We start from the raw sequence: 14,636 nt of genomic DNA, 5'->3' as shown, positions 1-14,636 counted from the left end.
TGCACGCGCGTTCTAGAAAGTGGTTAGTTGATGGGCCGCAATTCGGAAGCCCTCAAAAATGAAGATAATCCCATTGGGAACATGCGACGAGCGAATATAGGCGTCGAAATTTGTTGAGAACTGGTGCTCAAGTTGAATCTGTGAGAAAGAAGTTGCCATGAAGTTCACCAGCAAATCATATGCCAAGACTCAACTGCTGTCGGTCTCCGCCCCAGTTCACATGAAATCCGTCTTCCCATTTTGTTTCTCCATCACTTCAAGATCATGCCTCATTGAGCTCCAATATTACGGGTTTTCTAAGGATTTCGACTGCATTTTTCCTCCCATGTAGCCCGCTCCAGCTTTGGAAGTAGTCCGGCCCGCCCCTCACGACACGCCACCACCGCGTTCGATCGCCGGACGAGAGGAACCCGGGAAGACGACCTTTGCATCCGTCTGCAACAGTCCCTTCGTAGTCCAGTGGCCAAGAACGATGGATACAGTGACATAGCGGCTCTCGATATAGCGGACTCCCCGGTACCTGGTAGCTGTCCTCCCCGCACTCCCGCTTTTTGCCTGAATGCCCTAGCGCGAGCCTCTTCACTTTTGCCTGCCTTCACTACCACCCTCATCTTCACTGGGCTGCAGTTCGCACCTCGAATCGCACACATCATGCACGAGAAAAGCCTCGATTAATATCTACACTCACATGGCTATGTAACGCTTCCACCACGTGGCCCCCTTGGACTCGCTTAAACGCCTCGAACGCCATGCCAAAATCGATATGCTTGTCTTTTCACTCAAAGAAGAATTTCATCGAGTTGCCTCCCTTCTTTCCCCCTTTGGACTCCTTGGGAAGTTTCTTGGAGTTCCCTTCTGGAACCCTCTGTTCTTCGTCTAGACCGCCATCAACCGGCAGTCGAGGCTTTTCCTGCTCCTTGGCATCCTTCATGTCCTTCAGTCCTGTTTTGTGTATTTGGTGGTCGTTGCTCAGCTTGCGGGATCCAACAAAGAAGGAGACGATCAATCCCACTCCCGCAAACACAACATACATGATGTACATGGTTCTCAGACTCTCGAAGTAGGCTTCTTGGGCAACTCGTCGACTACGCTCAGGCAAGCTCATGGCAAAGCCAATGCTGGAAGCCGCGTTGCTCCCAGAGAGCATGTTCGCAGCATCGGGTCCGATTTCCTCTAGCAGTCTGGGATACTGCTCCTCCATCCCATTTTGGAAGACAACACCCCCAATCACAACAGATATCGCGGTGAACAACTGCCTGATAAATCCAAAAGTTGCCGTCGCTGATGCCATATCTCGAGGCCCAACGGTTGTTTGAAGCGCAATAAGCGGTGCCTGGAAGTTTGGCCCCACGCCGATGCCAGCTATCAGCTGGAAGACGACGATCTTGGCCCAGTTGGCCTGCGGTTCAAGAGCAATAAAAAGCCCAAAACCCAGAGTCATGATCGACATGCCAAAGATAATACAAGGCAAGTATTTTCCTGTCTTCTTGATGACCACGCCAGTTATGGCAGAGACAACCGAGAGAGACAAGACAAAAGGCAGGACGTAGATGCCGGACATCAATGGCGAGGCGCCGAGGACCGCTTGGAAGTACAGCGGCAGGTAGTAACTTCCCGAGATGAAGACAATGCCCTGAAAAGCAGCAACACCCAAACTGGCAATGCTGGATCGCCGACGAAACAGACGCAACGGCATCAGTGGAAACTTGGCCACCTTCCATTCGATCAAGACGAATATGCCAGCCGTCACCACACCGAAAACGATTAAGCAGATGACGGTGGGCGACGACCATGGGTAGGTCACGCCTCCAAACTCGAGGCCGAAAAGAACCATCAGCGTTCCGCCGATAACCGCAAGCGAACCCAACCAGTCGACGGCAGCGAGCCCCTGGCGCATGGGGGTGCGAGGGTTGTGCAGCTTCAGCACCCAAGCCAGCACCGCAAACCCAACGCCAGATACTGGCAGATTGATCCAGAAACACCACCGCCAGGTAACCTGACTTGTAAAGACACCGCCAAGAACAGGACCGACGGCGCTGGCCACCGCCCAAACGATTCCCATTACACCAAAGTAGATACCTAACAAGACCGTTAGCACGCTTGGTTTCTCGAAACGGAAACTCTTAACTAACCTCGTTTTCGCATGGAGAACAGGTCGCTGATGCAAACGTTGACAAGAATGATGATGCCGCCACCACCAATGCCCTGGATCGCCCGAGCAGCAATGAGCATGCCAATATTCTTGCTGAGAGCACTCAGCAGGGACCCAATCCAAAAAATGCCGACGGCAATGAGCATGATGGGCTTCCGGCCCCAGATATCAGATATCTTCCCCCACATCGGCGCGCCGGCCGCGCTGGCGAGCATGTATGCCGATCCAATCCATGTGTACCCAGCGGTTGAGCCGAATTCCTCTGCAATTGTCGGAATGGCTACACTGACGATGGTGATATCGAGTGCGCCAAGGAAGAGCGCGCTCGCCAGTGCGGTGATGACCAGTGTCGTTTCTAACTTGGTACGTGACTCCTCTGGCGCTGGTCCCGAGGCTGCGACAGGCGGCACATCGGCCTTGGAGGAGAGCTCGCCCACTTCATCCTTCGACGTTGATGATGACTGCGCCAACTGGTTTTCGCTTCTGTCGACTCGGATGGTGCTCGCGGGACTTGTCCCACTGCTTGGCGTTCTGCGCTTTTCTGGGTCGTCAGCAACGCCAGCCATGATGCTGTTGGGCAGTTTGGACGTGATGTTATAGGTCGGTAAGCAAGTGATGGCGATAATGTTTCGTGGCCAGCGCCTACAGTGGGAGCTTGTCAGTCGAGATTATTCGATCCAGTGTGGCGATGTGAGCAAATCGCAAGCCTATAGCTAGCTCTTCGAGTCGCAGAGTTCTCAACTACTGGGCCTAGATGGGACGACCAGTCCCGGGATCGAGGGAAGCACCCCTCACTAACAACGTTCTTGTCGAACAATGCCGTCAGTTCTACCGCCTCAACGGCCAGGATCTGTCGGCAATGGGGGCCACAAAGCTTATTTTGACTGCCAGATGCGCGGTGATGCAAACGGATGCGGGTCCAAGGCAGAGCTCGGCGGATGCAGAGCTGTCAAGTATCGAGGTATAATAAATATTAGTTCGTGGGAAAGACCAAGAAGCCCCATCAATTGTTGAAAGATGACAAGACGTTCCAAAAACTGCGAGAAGGCTGGGAGCGATGTCTTGATGAATGACGGCACCACTAGGCCCAAAGACGCTATCGATTAATAACAGCTACCCAGGGCTTTCTAAACTCCGGAGGCAAAGCAAAGATGGGAAAGTCTACCCATTACGCAAGGCAGAAAGAAAGGGCTGTGGGTCAATCCCACATACCGAACAGTTGGAAAAAGAGTGGTGATCAGAAGGTGACATTCTGTCAAGCCGAATCGGCAAAAAACGACACATCAGACGCAGCAGCAAACCATGGGGGGCGGCGGCCGGTGCCGATGCTCGACAACGCGGGGAACAAGAGCCTTCTACAAAAGACACCGTCATCATTGACTTTTGGTCCCCCTTCTGATCCCTCATTTTAGTTTTTCCTCTCAGGATTTTTAGACAGCCTCATGTACAACCCCCAATCTCAGACTACCACGTTCTCAACCCTTCCACAACTTGTCTCACAATGTGCGACTTGCTCTCTCCCTAAAGAACTCCCCTAACCCATTCGCCAACAAACCAACCCCCCAAAAAGGGAAAAGAAGCAGAAAAAAAGAACAATCGGTGTGACTTGACACTGTCCCTCACCGCTCACAAGACAAGCAAGCCACCCACCGCCATCATCTTCGCGCCTTCGCGACTAACCACGCTTCTTATTTCCGGGCCACTTTCCCATCTCCTTAGGCTGCAAGTGGTGGTGGTGGTGGTATTTCTTTGTCGCACACCTCGTGGCAGGGCTTTCAACAGCTGCCGCCTCACTCACACTGGGCTCGGTTCCCGATGATCCACCCTGTTGTGACACCAAATTAGCAAGACTTTCTCATCAAAGCCACGGCAGTCAGCAGAAAACCACAGCAGCTGGAAAACGGCCCCTGTGTTTTTTTTTTAAAAAAAAAAAACTTCCTCGCCTCTCATAAAATTGTCAGCCTAAACCATACACGGGCAAGCACAGTGCAATCAATGTCTGACAGTGCCTCAAGGCAAAAGAAGTGTACGAGGTGGTCTCAATGGAACGACCTGATCCGTTTCAGGACATTTGTAAATCCGAGTAGGTAATTCGGAGATATCAGAATCCCATCATTGGGTTCAACCATTTCCTGTGAATACACCACTCAAAATTATCCTCACCTCTTCCAAAACAATCCCCCTAGAACAAACGCACATGCAGAACGCGTCACTGGCTACCTATGAGAATAGGAAGCGCATGAGAAACCTCGAAACCTTCTCTTTTGAAAAAGTTCGCGAGTTTTGCTTGTTTGGAACAAAAATAGTATTAACCGCCACAAATATCACTACTGTGGCCAGTCCGAATTTTATGTCTATATCTACACACAACATTCCCCTCCACAACCCCTCAGTTGACCATGTCTAAACTTATATACAGAGAATAAACGTCAAGACTCACCTCAGCGCCTCGACCGCTCAATCGCAGCCGCGCTCAGCGCCGTGGTCGACGCCGCCCGCTCAAACCCACTCGCCATGGGAGCTGGTGTTGTGCTCCTTGTGGGAGGAGCGGAGCGGTTATGTTGCATGTGTGCCTTGACAAGATGCCCGGCAGCGAGAGCACTGCAGAGCGAGAGCTCACCGGCAAGAACAGCGGCAGCGACAATACGAGCCAACCGCCTGGCGTTCTCTCCTGGGCTGGTGGGATGAGGGCCACGGACGCCGAGAAGGTCAAGCATCGAACCTTGGGGGTCGAGGATGGTGCCGCCGCCAAGAGTGCCGACTTCGATGGAAGGCATGGAGACGGATATTTGCAGAGACCCACGCAGGCTAGAGACAGAGTCGTTAGCATTTTGTGTATTCACAACAATAAAATCAGGCCAAAACTTACTTCTTCATGATGGTGATGCAGTTGGCGCTCTCAACCACCTGCGCGGGATCCTGACCTGTTGCGAGGAAAATAGCGGCGACGATGTTGGCAGCGTGGGCGTTGAAGCCACCGACAGAACCGGCCATGGCAGAACCAATCAAGTTCTTGTCGACATTGAGGGCAACCATGGTGTCAACATCAGTCTTCAGTACGCTCTTCACAACCTCGGCAGGAATGATGGCCTCAGCGACAACACTCTTGCCACGGCCCTCGATCCAGTTGATGGCAGCAGGCTTCTTGTCGGTGCAGTAGTTACCGCTGACAGTGACAATGTTCATATCCTCGAAGCCTTCGTTGCGCATGACACTGAGGGCGTGCTCGACACCCTTGGAAATCATGTTCATGCCCATGGCATCACCGGTTGTGGTCTTGAAACGGATGTACAGGTTCGTACCGGCAATAGCGGTCTTCATAGTCTCAAGACGAGCGAAGCGACTGGTAGAGTTGAAAGCCTTCTTCATAACATTCTGACCCTTCTCGGAATCAAGCCAGAGCTTGGCGTAACCGGCTCTCTCAAGCGTCTCGAAGCTGACGCAAGGACCACGGGTCATGCCATCGGCGGTAAGAACGGTGACAGCACCACCACCAGAGTTGATAGCCTTGCAGCCTCTGCTTGCACTGGCCACCAAGACACCTTCAGTAGTAGCCATGGGAATGAAGTAGCTCTGTCCGTCAATGACAAGGGGGCCGGCAACACCAACTGGGAGGGGCATGTATCCAATAACATTTTCGCAGCAAGCACCGTGCACCTGAGCCCAGTTGTAGTTCTGGTACGGGAGCTTGGATCGTTCCAAAAGGTTGGTGAGCTCTGAAGTAGCCTTGGTGCGAGAAATGATGGAGCGGCGGACCTTGACAGCGCGGGTGAAATCCTTGAGCGTCTTCTCCAAAGCATAACCAGGGATCTTGCCACGAAGGGAAAGAGCAACGATCTCGGCATCGGTGAGTTCATGTGCGCGCTTCTCGGCAACCATCTTCTCGAGCTCGGCCTGGGTGCGAGGGACAGCGGGAGCTTGAGGTTCCGAACCGGACTCCTTTGAGGGTTCGGCCTCGTCATCCGTCAAAGCAGGAGTAGGCGGGATTGAAGGGGCGGGCGTTGGCGAGGTGCGAATGTATTCGCCCAGAGGGAGGGTTGCAGACTCGGTATCGTTGAACCTCTGCGCATCGGCCAGCTCCTTGGGGTCGATGGGGTGAGTTGGGACATTGGGGTCCTTGATGCCCCACCTGGCGGCGTTGAAAAGGTATCCGTTGAGAGCCACACTGAGAGCCAAAGCCACGACAATCCACTTGGACAGAATTGGGTCTTCCAAGCTCTTGAGGATGCCGCCCACCATGCGACCACCGTAGCCCAGCTCGGTGATATCATCACCACCAACGTTGTCGAGCTGCTGGGGCAAGTCGTAGTGAACAGAGGGGAACTCGAGCTCGTAGCGAATCGGGGTAAGAACAGTGACGACAGTCTCACGACCCTCAGCCTTGGCAGATTCCAACACAAACTCGAGACCGTTGGAGGCAACCTTGAAAGGGTCAACAGGGGGCGACGTAACGACCCCGCCAAGACCGCGAGCCCATGAAGAGATGTTCGAAATAGAATCGGCGCTGCGGAAGGGAATCGAGGCCAAGTTGAGGGCATTGATAAGAACAAACCCAGAAACCATGAGCACCTTGAATTTGGGGATATGGGTGCTCTTGATCTGACGGCCAAAGATGGTGGTGCCAGGCTTGTCCTGACCATCTGCTCTGGGCCAATCGTTGCTCTGAGCCACATTCTCAGCGACGCGGTGGCTGACACCATCATCCTCCAAAGCCTTGCGCATCTCAACGTGGCGCTTGATCCTGTTGATTTCCAACTTGATGCAGAGAATAGCCGTATAGAAGGAAAAGAGCAGGATGCAGTCAAAGAACAGAATCCACGCGGCCAAGAAGCAGAATTGCTGAAGGCCACCCTGAACACCAGAGGCGGCGCCCAGCACCAAGATGCCGACCTCGATAGCATAGTCCTTGACAATATCGAAGCCCTTCTCCTTGATTGCAAGGTAAATAGCTGACTGAATGGCGCTCGAGGCATCAATCGCGGATTGCTTGCCACCCTTGACGGGTCTGCGATGCTCGATGGCATGCGAGAGAACCGCTCTTGTCAGGACGATGTTCTTCTCAAAGCCAATTGTCACGACAAGGAATGGAAGTCCCTCAGACAGGAGAACCATGGAGATCGGGACACCGAGCTTGGTGGTGACAAACAAACCGAAGAGGAACGAGAAGACGGACGAGAAGATGACGCTGGTGGCAAGCCAGAAGTTGGAGCCCATGCGGCGCATCGAAAGGAAGAGCGAGACGAAGGTCAGGTGCATCGAGATATAGCCGAGAGCCATGATGACGATATCGAGCGTCTCGGCATTCTTGAGAAGGTCGGTAAACTCAACCCAAGCGTTGTGTACCCATCTGATGAGACTGCTCCGAGTCTGGACTCTGGCAGCCTTCATGATCCACATCTTTTGTTCCCGGCCATGCTCAGTCTCCCTGCTCTCTTGTGCGGACTCGTCGTTGGGAATTTCCTGGGCGACAGAGAGGAATTCGGGGGCCTGGCTGTAGGGAATCGAAAAGGCGAGGGCGCTATCCTGGGCGTAGGTGCTGAAAGAGTTGGATGTTGACGGAAGCGACTTGATCGAAAGATTCTGAGGAATTGGAACGGCGTTGACGACGGGAGGAACACGGGAAGCATCGGAAGACATGGTCTCAGGGAAGACAAGAGTCAAGAGGGCGAGGTGGTCGGCGCCCTCGGGAATGGGCGCTTCCGAGTCATCGTTCTGCCACTTCCAAGCGGTGTCTTCGCCAACCCTGAGGCGACGGCTCCCCTCGACAAGAGATGACCATTCTGCCTTCCTTACACTTATGCTCGCACCAAACAGGCTGTCCTCCAAAAGGCCGATATACGAAGAGCTGGCAAGCAGCGCAACCACGACAATGGTGTGAATTGGGTGGGTTGAGGTAAGCTTCGACAGAACCTGAAGAAGCGGTGTGACTTTTTTGTTGAACCAGGATGGCGCAGCAGCCTGGGAGGCGGGCTGCTCCCCGCGAAACCTCGCGGGCAGTAGGCTTGCAGCAATCATGACGGCCTTGGAGAGTATACGACTATCGTTGCTCGGCGGGCATTGGACGGATGTGTTGGCGATGTGACAGGAAGCTGGGCCTGAGAAGAGAGAGTTAGTGACATGCCAGTTTCAACAGGCCGATCATGGCCCCCCTTTATGGAGCAAGACCACTTCGGATGACAACGGACTTGACAAGTTGTCCACGAGGATCATGGGAGAGGACGTGGCACCAATCTCCCGTTGCGGCATCATGGCCAGCCCAACCTGGGTGGTGGAGTTGCGTGGGCGTCGGTCGGTGTGTGTGGGCAAGGAGGAGGGAGGAAGTCACATACTGTCTAGCAACTGGCAGTTGCACTGTTTGCCCGAGAGCCGCGATGGCTTTGAGTGTGGTTTGGCGCAACGCCGAAGTTATGTCACGCGAAGCTTGTTGCGTGCACGGAGCGTTGGGAGGTTTGGCCGAGATTTCCTGGCTGGGGAAGCTTCGGGATGGCGCGACCTGGGAAGGGTGTCGGTGCAAGCGAATCCACCAAGAAACGGATGCTGGCGCCGATGTTGAAAGGGGATGGTCGTGTGTTGTCCAAGGACAGCAACAACAACAATGTTGAATTGGGCAGATGGAGTGGCGGCGGAGAAAGGAAAGAAAGCAAAGAAAAAAAGAGGACTGGCAGGTTGTCCTTGGGGGTTGGGGAGACAAATCTTGCTCCTTATCGGTGAGGTAGGCACGAAGGATACCACAACTCGGGGCTCCGAGGCGGTGATCGAATTAAAAAAGAATTTCAAGATGATGGGGCCATCACAAGCCAAGCCCCACCGTTTTGGTGAAACTTGGCACGCTTCGGCCAAACAGCTGATCGAGTGCAACCCCAGGGTTCCAGATCCCCGGCTGGACGCTGCATGCTGCCATAACCCCATTGGAACGGGGGACGCTCGATGGGGAAACGGACCGCTTGGCATTACCGTCATCCAATTCACGGGGCAGCTGGCACCTTTTGCGATGCACCTCCTGGCACCTACATGGCATCTGTTCAGTGTTGGCGATGCTGGACCCCCTTTTTCGCTCACAGGCTTGACCCTTGGGGGTCTAGTGCTGGCCAGCGTGTGCAATTCCGTAGTCGGCGGGAGGCAGTGGCCACCGTTTTGGTTTATTTCCTTGTTGCGACGGACTGTGATTGTGCGGGAACTCCTACGATTGTTCATGATCTTCGTTTGTTATGAGATCTCGGTTGGGGGATATGCAGATGACCTCAGTGTCTTTCGCCCGCTTTCATCAGCCGCCCAATGCCGCCCATGTATCTCTGCGCCGCCTCTGCCAGTTGACGGTAATATCTCAAGGTACAGAAAGTATTGAGGCCTCAGAGGCCGGGAACCAGGTCGTCGTCCCGAGCAATTGGAGATTAAATTACCCGTTGGCCCGTGCAATTGTCGACCTTGATGTCCACGCGCTGTCCTTGGTGTTAGAATTTTGAACAGCTTGTTGGTCTCGTCGAAAGTGCTAAGGTAGCTAGTAACGTAGATCAAGGCACTACTGTCAAGCCCGTCACCAATGCGAGTATGAACCATCACCATCAGGGAGACCACAAGCTGTTCAGGCAACTCTTTTCGTCCAGCATCTTGACCGAACAATTGCACGAGACGAACTGGGCAGTGGTGAAAACGGTTCCCCCCTGCACCGGTATTACTGCGTACATTCATGGCCCCACCACGAACCGGAGGGTGAAGGGTGGGCCCGACAGTGTGGGTGGGACTTCCACACTTCCTGTCATTCGGTGCCTGTTGAACCTGTACCTGGCGTTCTGTGTACTTGCCACAAGAAAAGGGTATGTCACTCAAAAATAGAGAGGCTCAGTCGCTCCAGGAGCGGAAATTTCCCGACCCCAACAACTTTCACCGTATTTAAGCAAAAAAAGTACTAGTCAATGCCGTTGAATGCTGGCAGTGATGAATTGGCCAATTCGCTGGCGATCCTTGGCAAATGGAGAAGAGCAAGGAGTTGGCCCAAGCTCAATTCCGCATTTTTCTTATCTGATCCGATGCGTGGGTCCATCTGATGCTTGAACTGGGCCTGGCAGTTTGGAAAAAAACTCAATTCTGACGTTCCTTGCTCAAACCCCACGTTTTCATCGGGCCTGCCCCGAACTAGACATCACCGTCCGGATGTGTCAATGAGGTCAGCTCTGTTTCACCACACTTGTCGTTGTGTCTGTCTACTGCGGCTGTGGCCTTCGTCTGATCTGTTGTCTCGCCGAGCTGCTTGATGTGCATATGTTGGCGTCGGGCGTCAAAAAATGGTAGCACTCCAAATGGGGTTTCTGGAACAAATGAAACTCCCCTTCAGAACGGGAGAATTCGACGGGCATCTGCTGACAGTGATTGCCAAGAGATCTCCCAGTCGACCTTGCATTATCTCTTATCGTCGTGGGTGGCTTGTCTCTCTCAGAGTGCCTCGCTGCCTCTTGTGTGGCTGACGAAAGGCTCACAGCACCTGACAAGCTCCCTCCGTCCTCATCACTGGTCATTGTCAACCAAGTACCAAGTGGCTTTGATTTGTGTATAAGTGACCCAGCTGCTTGAATAGTTTACAGTCATTCAATTCAGCCTCGGAATACAACGAACAGCGAACGTAGTCATGGCGGACTCTCAGTCAAGCTTCCGGCCAGCACTGCTGGTGGTGGACATGCAGGAGGACTTTTGCCCACCAGTAAGCACCGACCTGCTATTTCTCACGCTATTTTCCGCATTTGCATGTAATGAACACAGTCTTTTGCAATACTATTTCATTTCCTCAAGTTCATGTGGAATTACGGCTGGTTACATATTTCACAAGTCGAATCCCAAAAATCTCCTGAGCGGGGTCGTGTCCCATCACACATGCTCTCACAAGCTCACTTTCACCTCTCACGCTCACCATTCCTGACCTCGACTCACCTCTCACACCTCGCTCTCACAACACCCTCTCACTACCTCATTGACCGTCACCTCACACAACATTCCCACATACACATTCCTCCCCATATCTCCCATCTACAAAACATCTACTAACAACCCACCACCCTAGTCCGGCTCCCTCGCCGTCCCCCTCGGCCGCACAATAACGCCCCTAATCAACACCCTCCTCACCGTTTCCCCCCGCACCCTCCCCCTCAAAATCGCAACCCAAGACTGGCACCCCCCAAACCACATCTCCTTCGCCCCCAACCACCCCTCCAACCCCCCTCCCTTCGTCACCTCTCACACAATCACCAACCCCCTCAACCCCTCCCAATCCTACACCACCCTTCTCTGGCCCCCCCACTGCATCCAATCCACCCCAGGCGCCTCCCTCATCCCCGAACTCTCCTCCCAAAACTTCACCCACATCATCAAAAAGGGTCTCGACCCCAGAGTGGAGATGTACTCCGCCTTCTTCGACCCTTTTCCCCCCACCCCCACCGGCGAACGAGTCTGCGATTCCGGACTGGCCAAGCTGCTCCACGACGAAAAGGTGACGCACGTCTATGTTGTCGGGCTGGCGGGGGATTACTGCGTCAAGCACACTGCGTATGATGCTGCAAAGGAAGGGTTCCAGACGGTGATTATCGAGGAGGGGACCAAGACCGTTAACCCGGGCGGGTGGGAGGAGTGCAAAAAGGAGATGGAGAGTATTGGTGGGGTGAGGGTCGTGAGCGTGGAGAGTGAGGAGGTGCAGAGGTTGTTTAGGAAAGATTGAGGCGGTGGAGGATACCCATGGGGAAAGAAGAGTCGGGAGGGGTTTGTGACGGCGTCATATAAGATGGCTTTTATGGCAGCACGCTGAGCTGGCTGTGTCATCGAACCATTTAGGTCGGACCTAGAATAGGCTTCAACTTATGAACAGCTTTGTCGGTGTCCCATGTCCGTTCATCGTGACACTATACAAGCTCCATTTCCACCCATCAAACGTGTGACGATCATCAGTCCCCTAAACATTTCCAAAAGGAAAATCCTCGTTGATCAACGTCACCATCTGAAACAGTCACACAGTCACCAACAAAATAAAGTCATAACTTTTAACAGATGTCTCATTGTTGTCAGAATGCCATGTCTCCTAGAGCACAGTGCAAAATCATTTCTCATGCAACTCATTAACGACCAAATATCACTTTAAAACCCCAGAAATTATAGTTCAGGAATTAAACACCCTACTCCATCACGAAGCCCATCCAACCCATTCTTTACCTACCAACGCGAATAACACCGGCGGCCATCAGCTTCTGGATCTTGGTGCGAACCGTAGGGTTTCTCATGTGCTCGTTCAGAGCAGCAGGATCCGACTGCGCTTGCTGTAGGATAGCTTGCATGACTGGGTCTGCCATGATACCCATGATCTGTTCCCAAATGTTAGTCAAGATATCACGAAACTGCCAAACTAGCGGCCAGAAAAACTCACCTCAGGGTCACGGGCCAGACGCTCTCTGGTCTGCTCCTCAGTCTCATTCTCGCGCGCCGAGTACATGGCAGTGAACGCCTTTTGCTGCTGCTGCTCAATCTCCTTAGCATTGGCACCCTTGTGGTGCTCATTGTCCACGGTATGGGCCTCAGTGCATGCGTCAACACACTTGCTGTACTCGCGCATGCCATAGTAGGCCTGAGCCTTGCGAATGTAGGCGCGGATGAACTTGGGGTCCTTCTTGATGGCGGCGTCGCAGTCATCAAGAGCACTGGGGAACTCGAGCAGCTTGATGAAGGCAGCCGCGCGGTTGCTGTATCCGCGAGGGTCATCCGGCGCACGCTTGATCATTTCTGAGTAGGCAGCAACGGCCCCTGGCCAGTCCGACTCTTTGAACTTCGTGTTGCCCTCCACGCGAGCCTCTTCGGCCTTTTCTGGGTCGATGTACGCCTTGCGCGCAGCCTCAATCTTGTTGCGCTCGGCGTTCCGGACCTTGGTGACCACATCTGGTGTCCGGTGCTCACGAAGAGACATGTTGTAGTAGTCGATAGCCTGCGCAAGATCGCCCAGCTTCTCATAAGCAGTACCAACACGGGCATACGACTTGGCAATGAGCTTGAAATCGGCATAGAGAGCACGACCTTCTTCAGCAGCCTTGGTGCAAGTATCGATGCAGGCCTGGTAGTCACCCTTCTCGAAGTAAGCCGCACCGAGGTTGTTGAGGTAGGTGATGTCCTTGTGGAGATCCCACGCAGCCTGGTAGTGCTTGATAGCCTCGTCAAAGTTGCGCTTCTTGTAGTTCTCGGTACCGAGCTGCTTTTCCTTATCGGCAGCCTCCTTTGCCTTCTTCTTCTCCAGGGCCTCCTCGTTTTCAGGCTCCGGCTCCGGCTCCGGCTCAGGGGCCTTCTTTGGTTCGGCAGGCTTAGCATCCGGCATTGGCACATCCTCCTCGGCCTCCTTAGCAAAGCCGGAGGCACCCGGTTGGGAGCCAGGATCGGCCATCGTCATATCAACACCCATCAAGACGCCCAGCACTTGGATAAACCTGGGGTCGCTGAAGAGCTCTTGTGTGTTGTTGGGGTTCTGCTTGATAGCCTGCAGCTTGGCCATAAAGCTCGGGTCGGCAAGTAAGGCACTGGTCTTTGGGTTGCTCGCAAGCTTCTGGATAAGGTTCGGGTCGCTGAACATCTGCCCAATACCGCCAGTTGGGTCACCGCCGAAACCTAAGACATTTATCAACATCCCGTTTTCCATGCCGAGTGACAATGCCAACACTTACCAGGTCCCGCCTCTGCCTCCATTGCACGCTTGACCGAAGCAAGATCATTCTTCATGCCAGCATTGTTGGGATCGATCTTGAGACCCTCCTCGTAGGCATCGTGGGCACCAAGAAGGTCGCCCTTGCCATACAGCGCGGTGCCCTTACGGCCCCACCCCTTTGGCCAGTCTGGCTTCAGTTCTGTGGTCTTCTGGGCATCCTCGAGGGCGTGGTCCCAGTCCTTCTTCGAAGCATAAGCAGCCGAGCGGTTGCTGTAGAGGATGTGGTTTTGTGGGTCGATGGCGATAGCCTGTGTGAACTTGTCACTGCAGCCAGCAGGTTAGCAACAGTCCTTCCTCTTTCCACCAGAAGTATTCTGTGCCAAGGCGATGGGGTCTTTGGGAGCCTTACATGGCCTCGTCGAAGTTCTTCGCGGCAATGGCCTTGTTGCCCAGAGCCTTGAGCTCGTCGGCTGTGGACATGGTGCTGAGTTACTGCGGTGGGGTATCGCTGGGAAAGAAAAGCAGGTAAGGGTATCTCTTGGTGTGCTTGGTGTTATGGTCTGAAGAGTTGTTGACTGTTGGGAGAGAAACAGTCTACAAATAGGCAGGTCAAGCTGCAGAAGAAGGTTTTCAGCACCAAAGGGCAGGAGTGTATCTGGAGACCTCGCACAAGGCTCATGGAAAGCTCTGGACTTTCGATGTCTTTCGATGGGAATCTGAGCTTGTGATTGGCCAGAATATGGGGAAGCTCTGCCCCGCACCGATTTTCCATCGACGTTGAAGGCGGGGTTCTAGAACAGACCCCACTATGCGCTAACAACG

At 53.7% G+C, this 14,636-nt stretch overlaps 4 protein-coding genes across 4 annotated transcripts; 1 reads left to right on the top strand and 3 right to left on the bottom strand.

Annotated features, from left to right (window-relative positions):
• Nucleotides 1–775: 775 nt before the first annotated feature.
• On the bottom strand, nt 776–3,791 carry QC763_104860 (uncharacterized protein; the record flags this gene model as incomplete). Its single annotated transcript, XM_062907056.1, has 2 exons — nt 2,133–3,791; nt 776–2,079 (listed from the first exon to the last, which is right to left on the bottom strand). The coding sequence occupies exons 1-2, from the start codon at nt 2,716–2,718 to the stop codon at nt 776–778; spliced, it is 1,890 nt and encodes a 629-aa protein (XP_062769963.1). The 5' UTR covers nt 2,719–3,791.
• Nucleotides 3,792–4,405: 614 nt separating this feature from the next.
• HMG1 (3-hydroxy-3-methylglutaryl-coenzyme A (HMG-CoA) reductase isozyme) lies at nt 4,406–8,984 on the bottom strand. The gene is made up of 3 exons (XM_062907055.1): nt 8,482–8,984; nt 5,022–8,247; nt 4,406–4,960 (listed from the first exon to the last, which is right to left on the bottom strand). Exons 2-3 carry the CDS (start codon nt 8,165–8,167, stop codon nt 4,594–4,596), a joined length of 3,513 nt encoding a protein of 1,170 aa, XP_062769962.1. The 5' UTR covers nt 8,168–8,247; nt 8,482–8,984; the 3' UTR covers nt 4,406–4,593.
• A 1,275-nt stretch (nt 8,985–10,259) lies between these two features.
• Nucleotides 10,260–12,165, top strand: QC763_104840 (Oxidase-like protein). Its single transcript, XM_062907054.1, has 3 exons — nt 10,260–10,564; nt 10,732–10,847; nt 11,205–12,165. Exons 1-3 carry the CDS (start codon nt 10,435–10,437, stop codon nt 11,853–11,855), a joined length of 897 nt encoding a protein of 298 aa, XP_062769961.1. The 5' UTR covers nt 10,260–10,434; the 3' UTR covers nt 11,856–12,165.
• A 1-nt stretch (nt 12,166) lies between these two features.
• Nucleotides 12,167–14,635, bottom strand: STI1 (Hsp90 cochaperone). The gene is made up of 4 exons (XM_062907053.1): nt 14,224–14,635; nt 13,834–14,138; nt 12,555–13,777; nt 12,167–12,492 (listed from the first exon to the last, which is right to left on the bottom strand). The coding sequence occupies exons 1-4, from the start codon at nt 14,292–14,294 to the stop codon at nt 12,340–12,342; spliced, it is 1,752 nt and encodes a 583-aa protein (XP_062769960.1). The 5' UTR covers nt 14,295–14,635; the 3' UTR covers nt 12,167–12,339.
• Between the last annotated feature and the right edge of the window lies 1 nt (nt 14,636).

The sequence above is a fragment of the Podospora pseudopauciseta genome, chromosome 1 (genome assembly GCF_035222475.1).
Source record: "Podospora pseudopauciseta strain CBS 411.78 chromosome 1, whole genome shotgun sequence".
Lineage (NCBI taxonomy): Eukaryota > Fungi > Ascomycota > Sordariomycetes > Sordariales > Podosporaceae > Podospora > Podospora pseudopauciseta.
Note: the sequence above shows the minus strand (reverse complement) of the source record. Positions and strands in the feature narration are given on the sequence as shown.

Excerpts from the sequence above, each read along its gene's own strand:
- STI1 (XM_062907053.1), bottom strand. The coding sequence starts at position 14,294 with ATGTCCACAGCCGACGAGCTCAAGGCTCTGGGCAACAAGGCCATTGCC. Across the intron at positions 14,139-14,223 it reads AAGAACTTCGACGAGGCCAT|TGACAAGTTCACACAGGCTA; the intron begins GTAAGGCTCCCA and ends TGCTGGCTGCAG. Across the intron at positions 12,493-12,554 it reads GTCTGGCCCGTGACCCTGAG|ATCATGGGTATCATGGCAGA; the intron begins GTGAGTTTTTCT and ends ATTTGGGAACAG.
- QC763_104840 (XM_062907054.1), top strand. The coding sequence starts at position 10,435 with ATGGTAGCACTCCAAATGGGGTTTCTGGAACAAATGAAACTCCCCTTC. Across the intron at positions 10,565-10,731 it reads TTGCATTATCTCTTATCGTC|TCATTCAATTCAGCCTCGGA; the intron begins GTGGGTGGCTTG and ends AATAGTTTACAG. Across the intron at positions 10,848-11,204 it reads AGGAGGACTTTTGCCCACCA|TCCGGCTCCCTCGCCGTCCC; the intron begins GTAAGCACCGAC and ends CCACCACCCTAG.
- HMG1 (XM_062907055.1), bottom strand. The coding sequence starts at position 8,167 with ATGATTGCTGCAAGCCTACTGCCCGCGAGGTTTCGCGGGGAGCAGCCC. Across the intron at positions 4,961-5,021 it reads TGCATCACCATCATGAAGAA|CCTGCGTGGGTCTCTGCAAA; the intron begins GTAAGTTTTGGC and ends CTCTGTCTCTAG.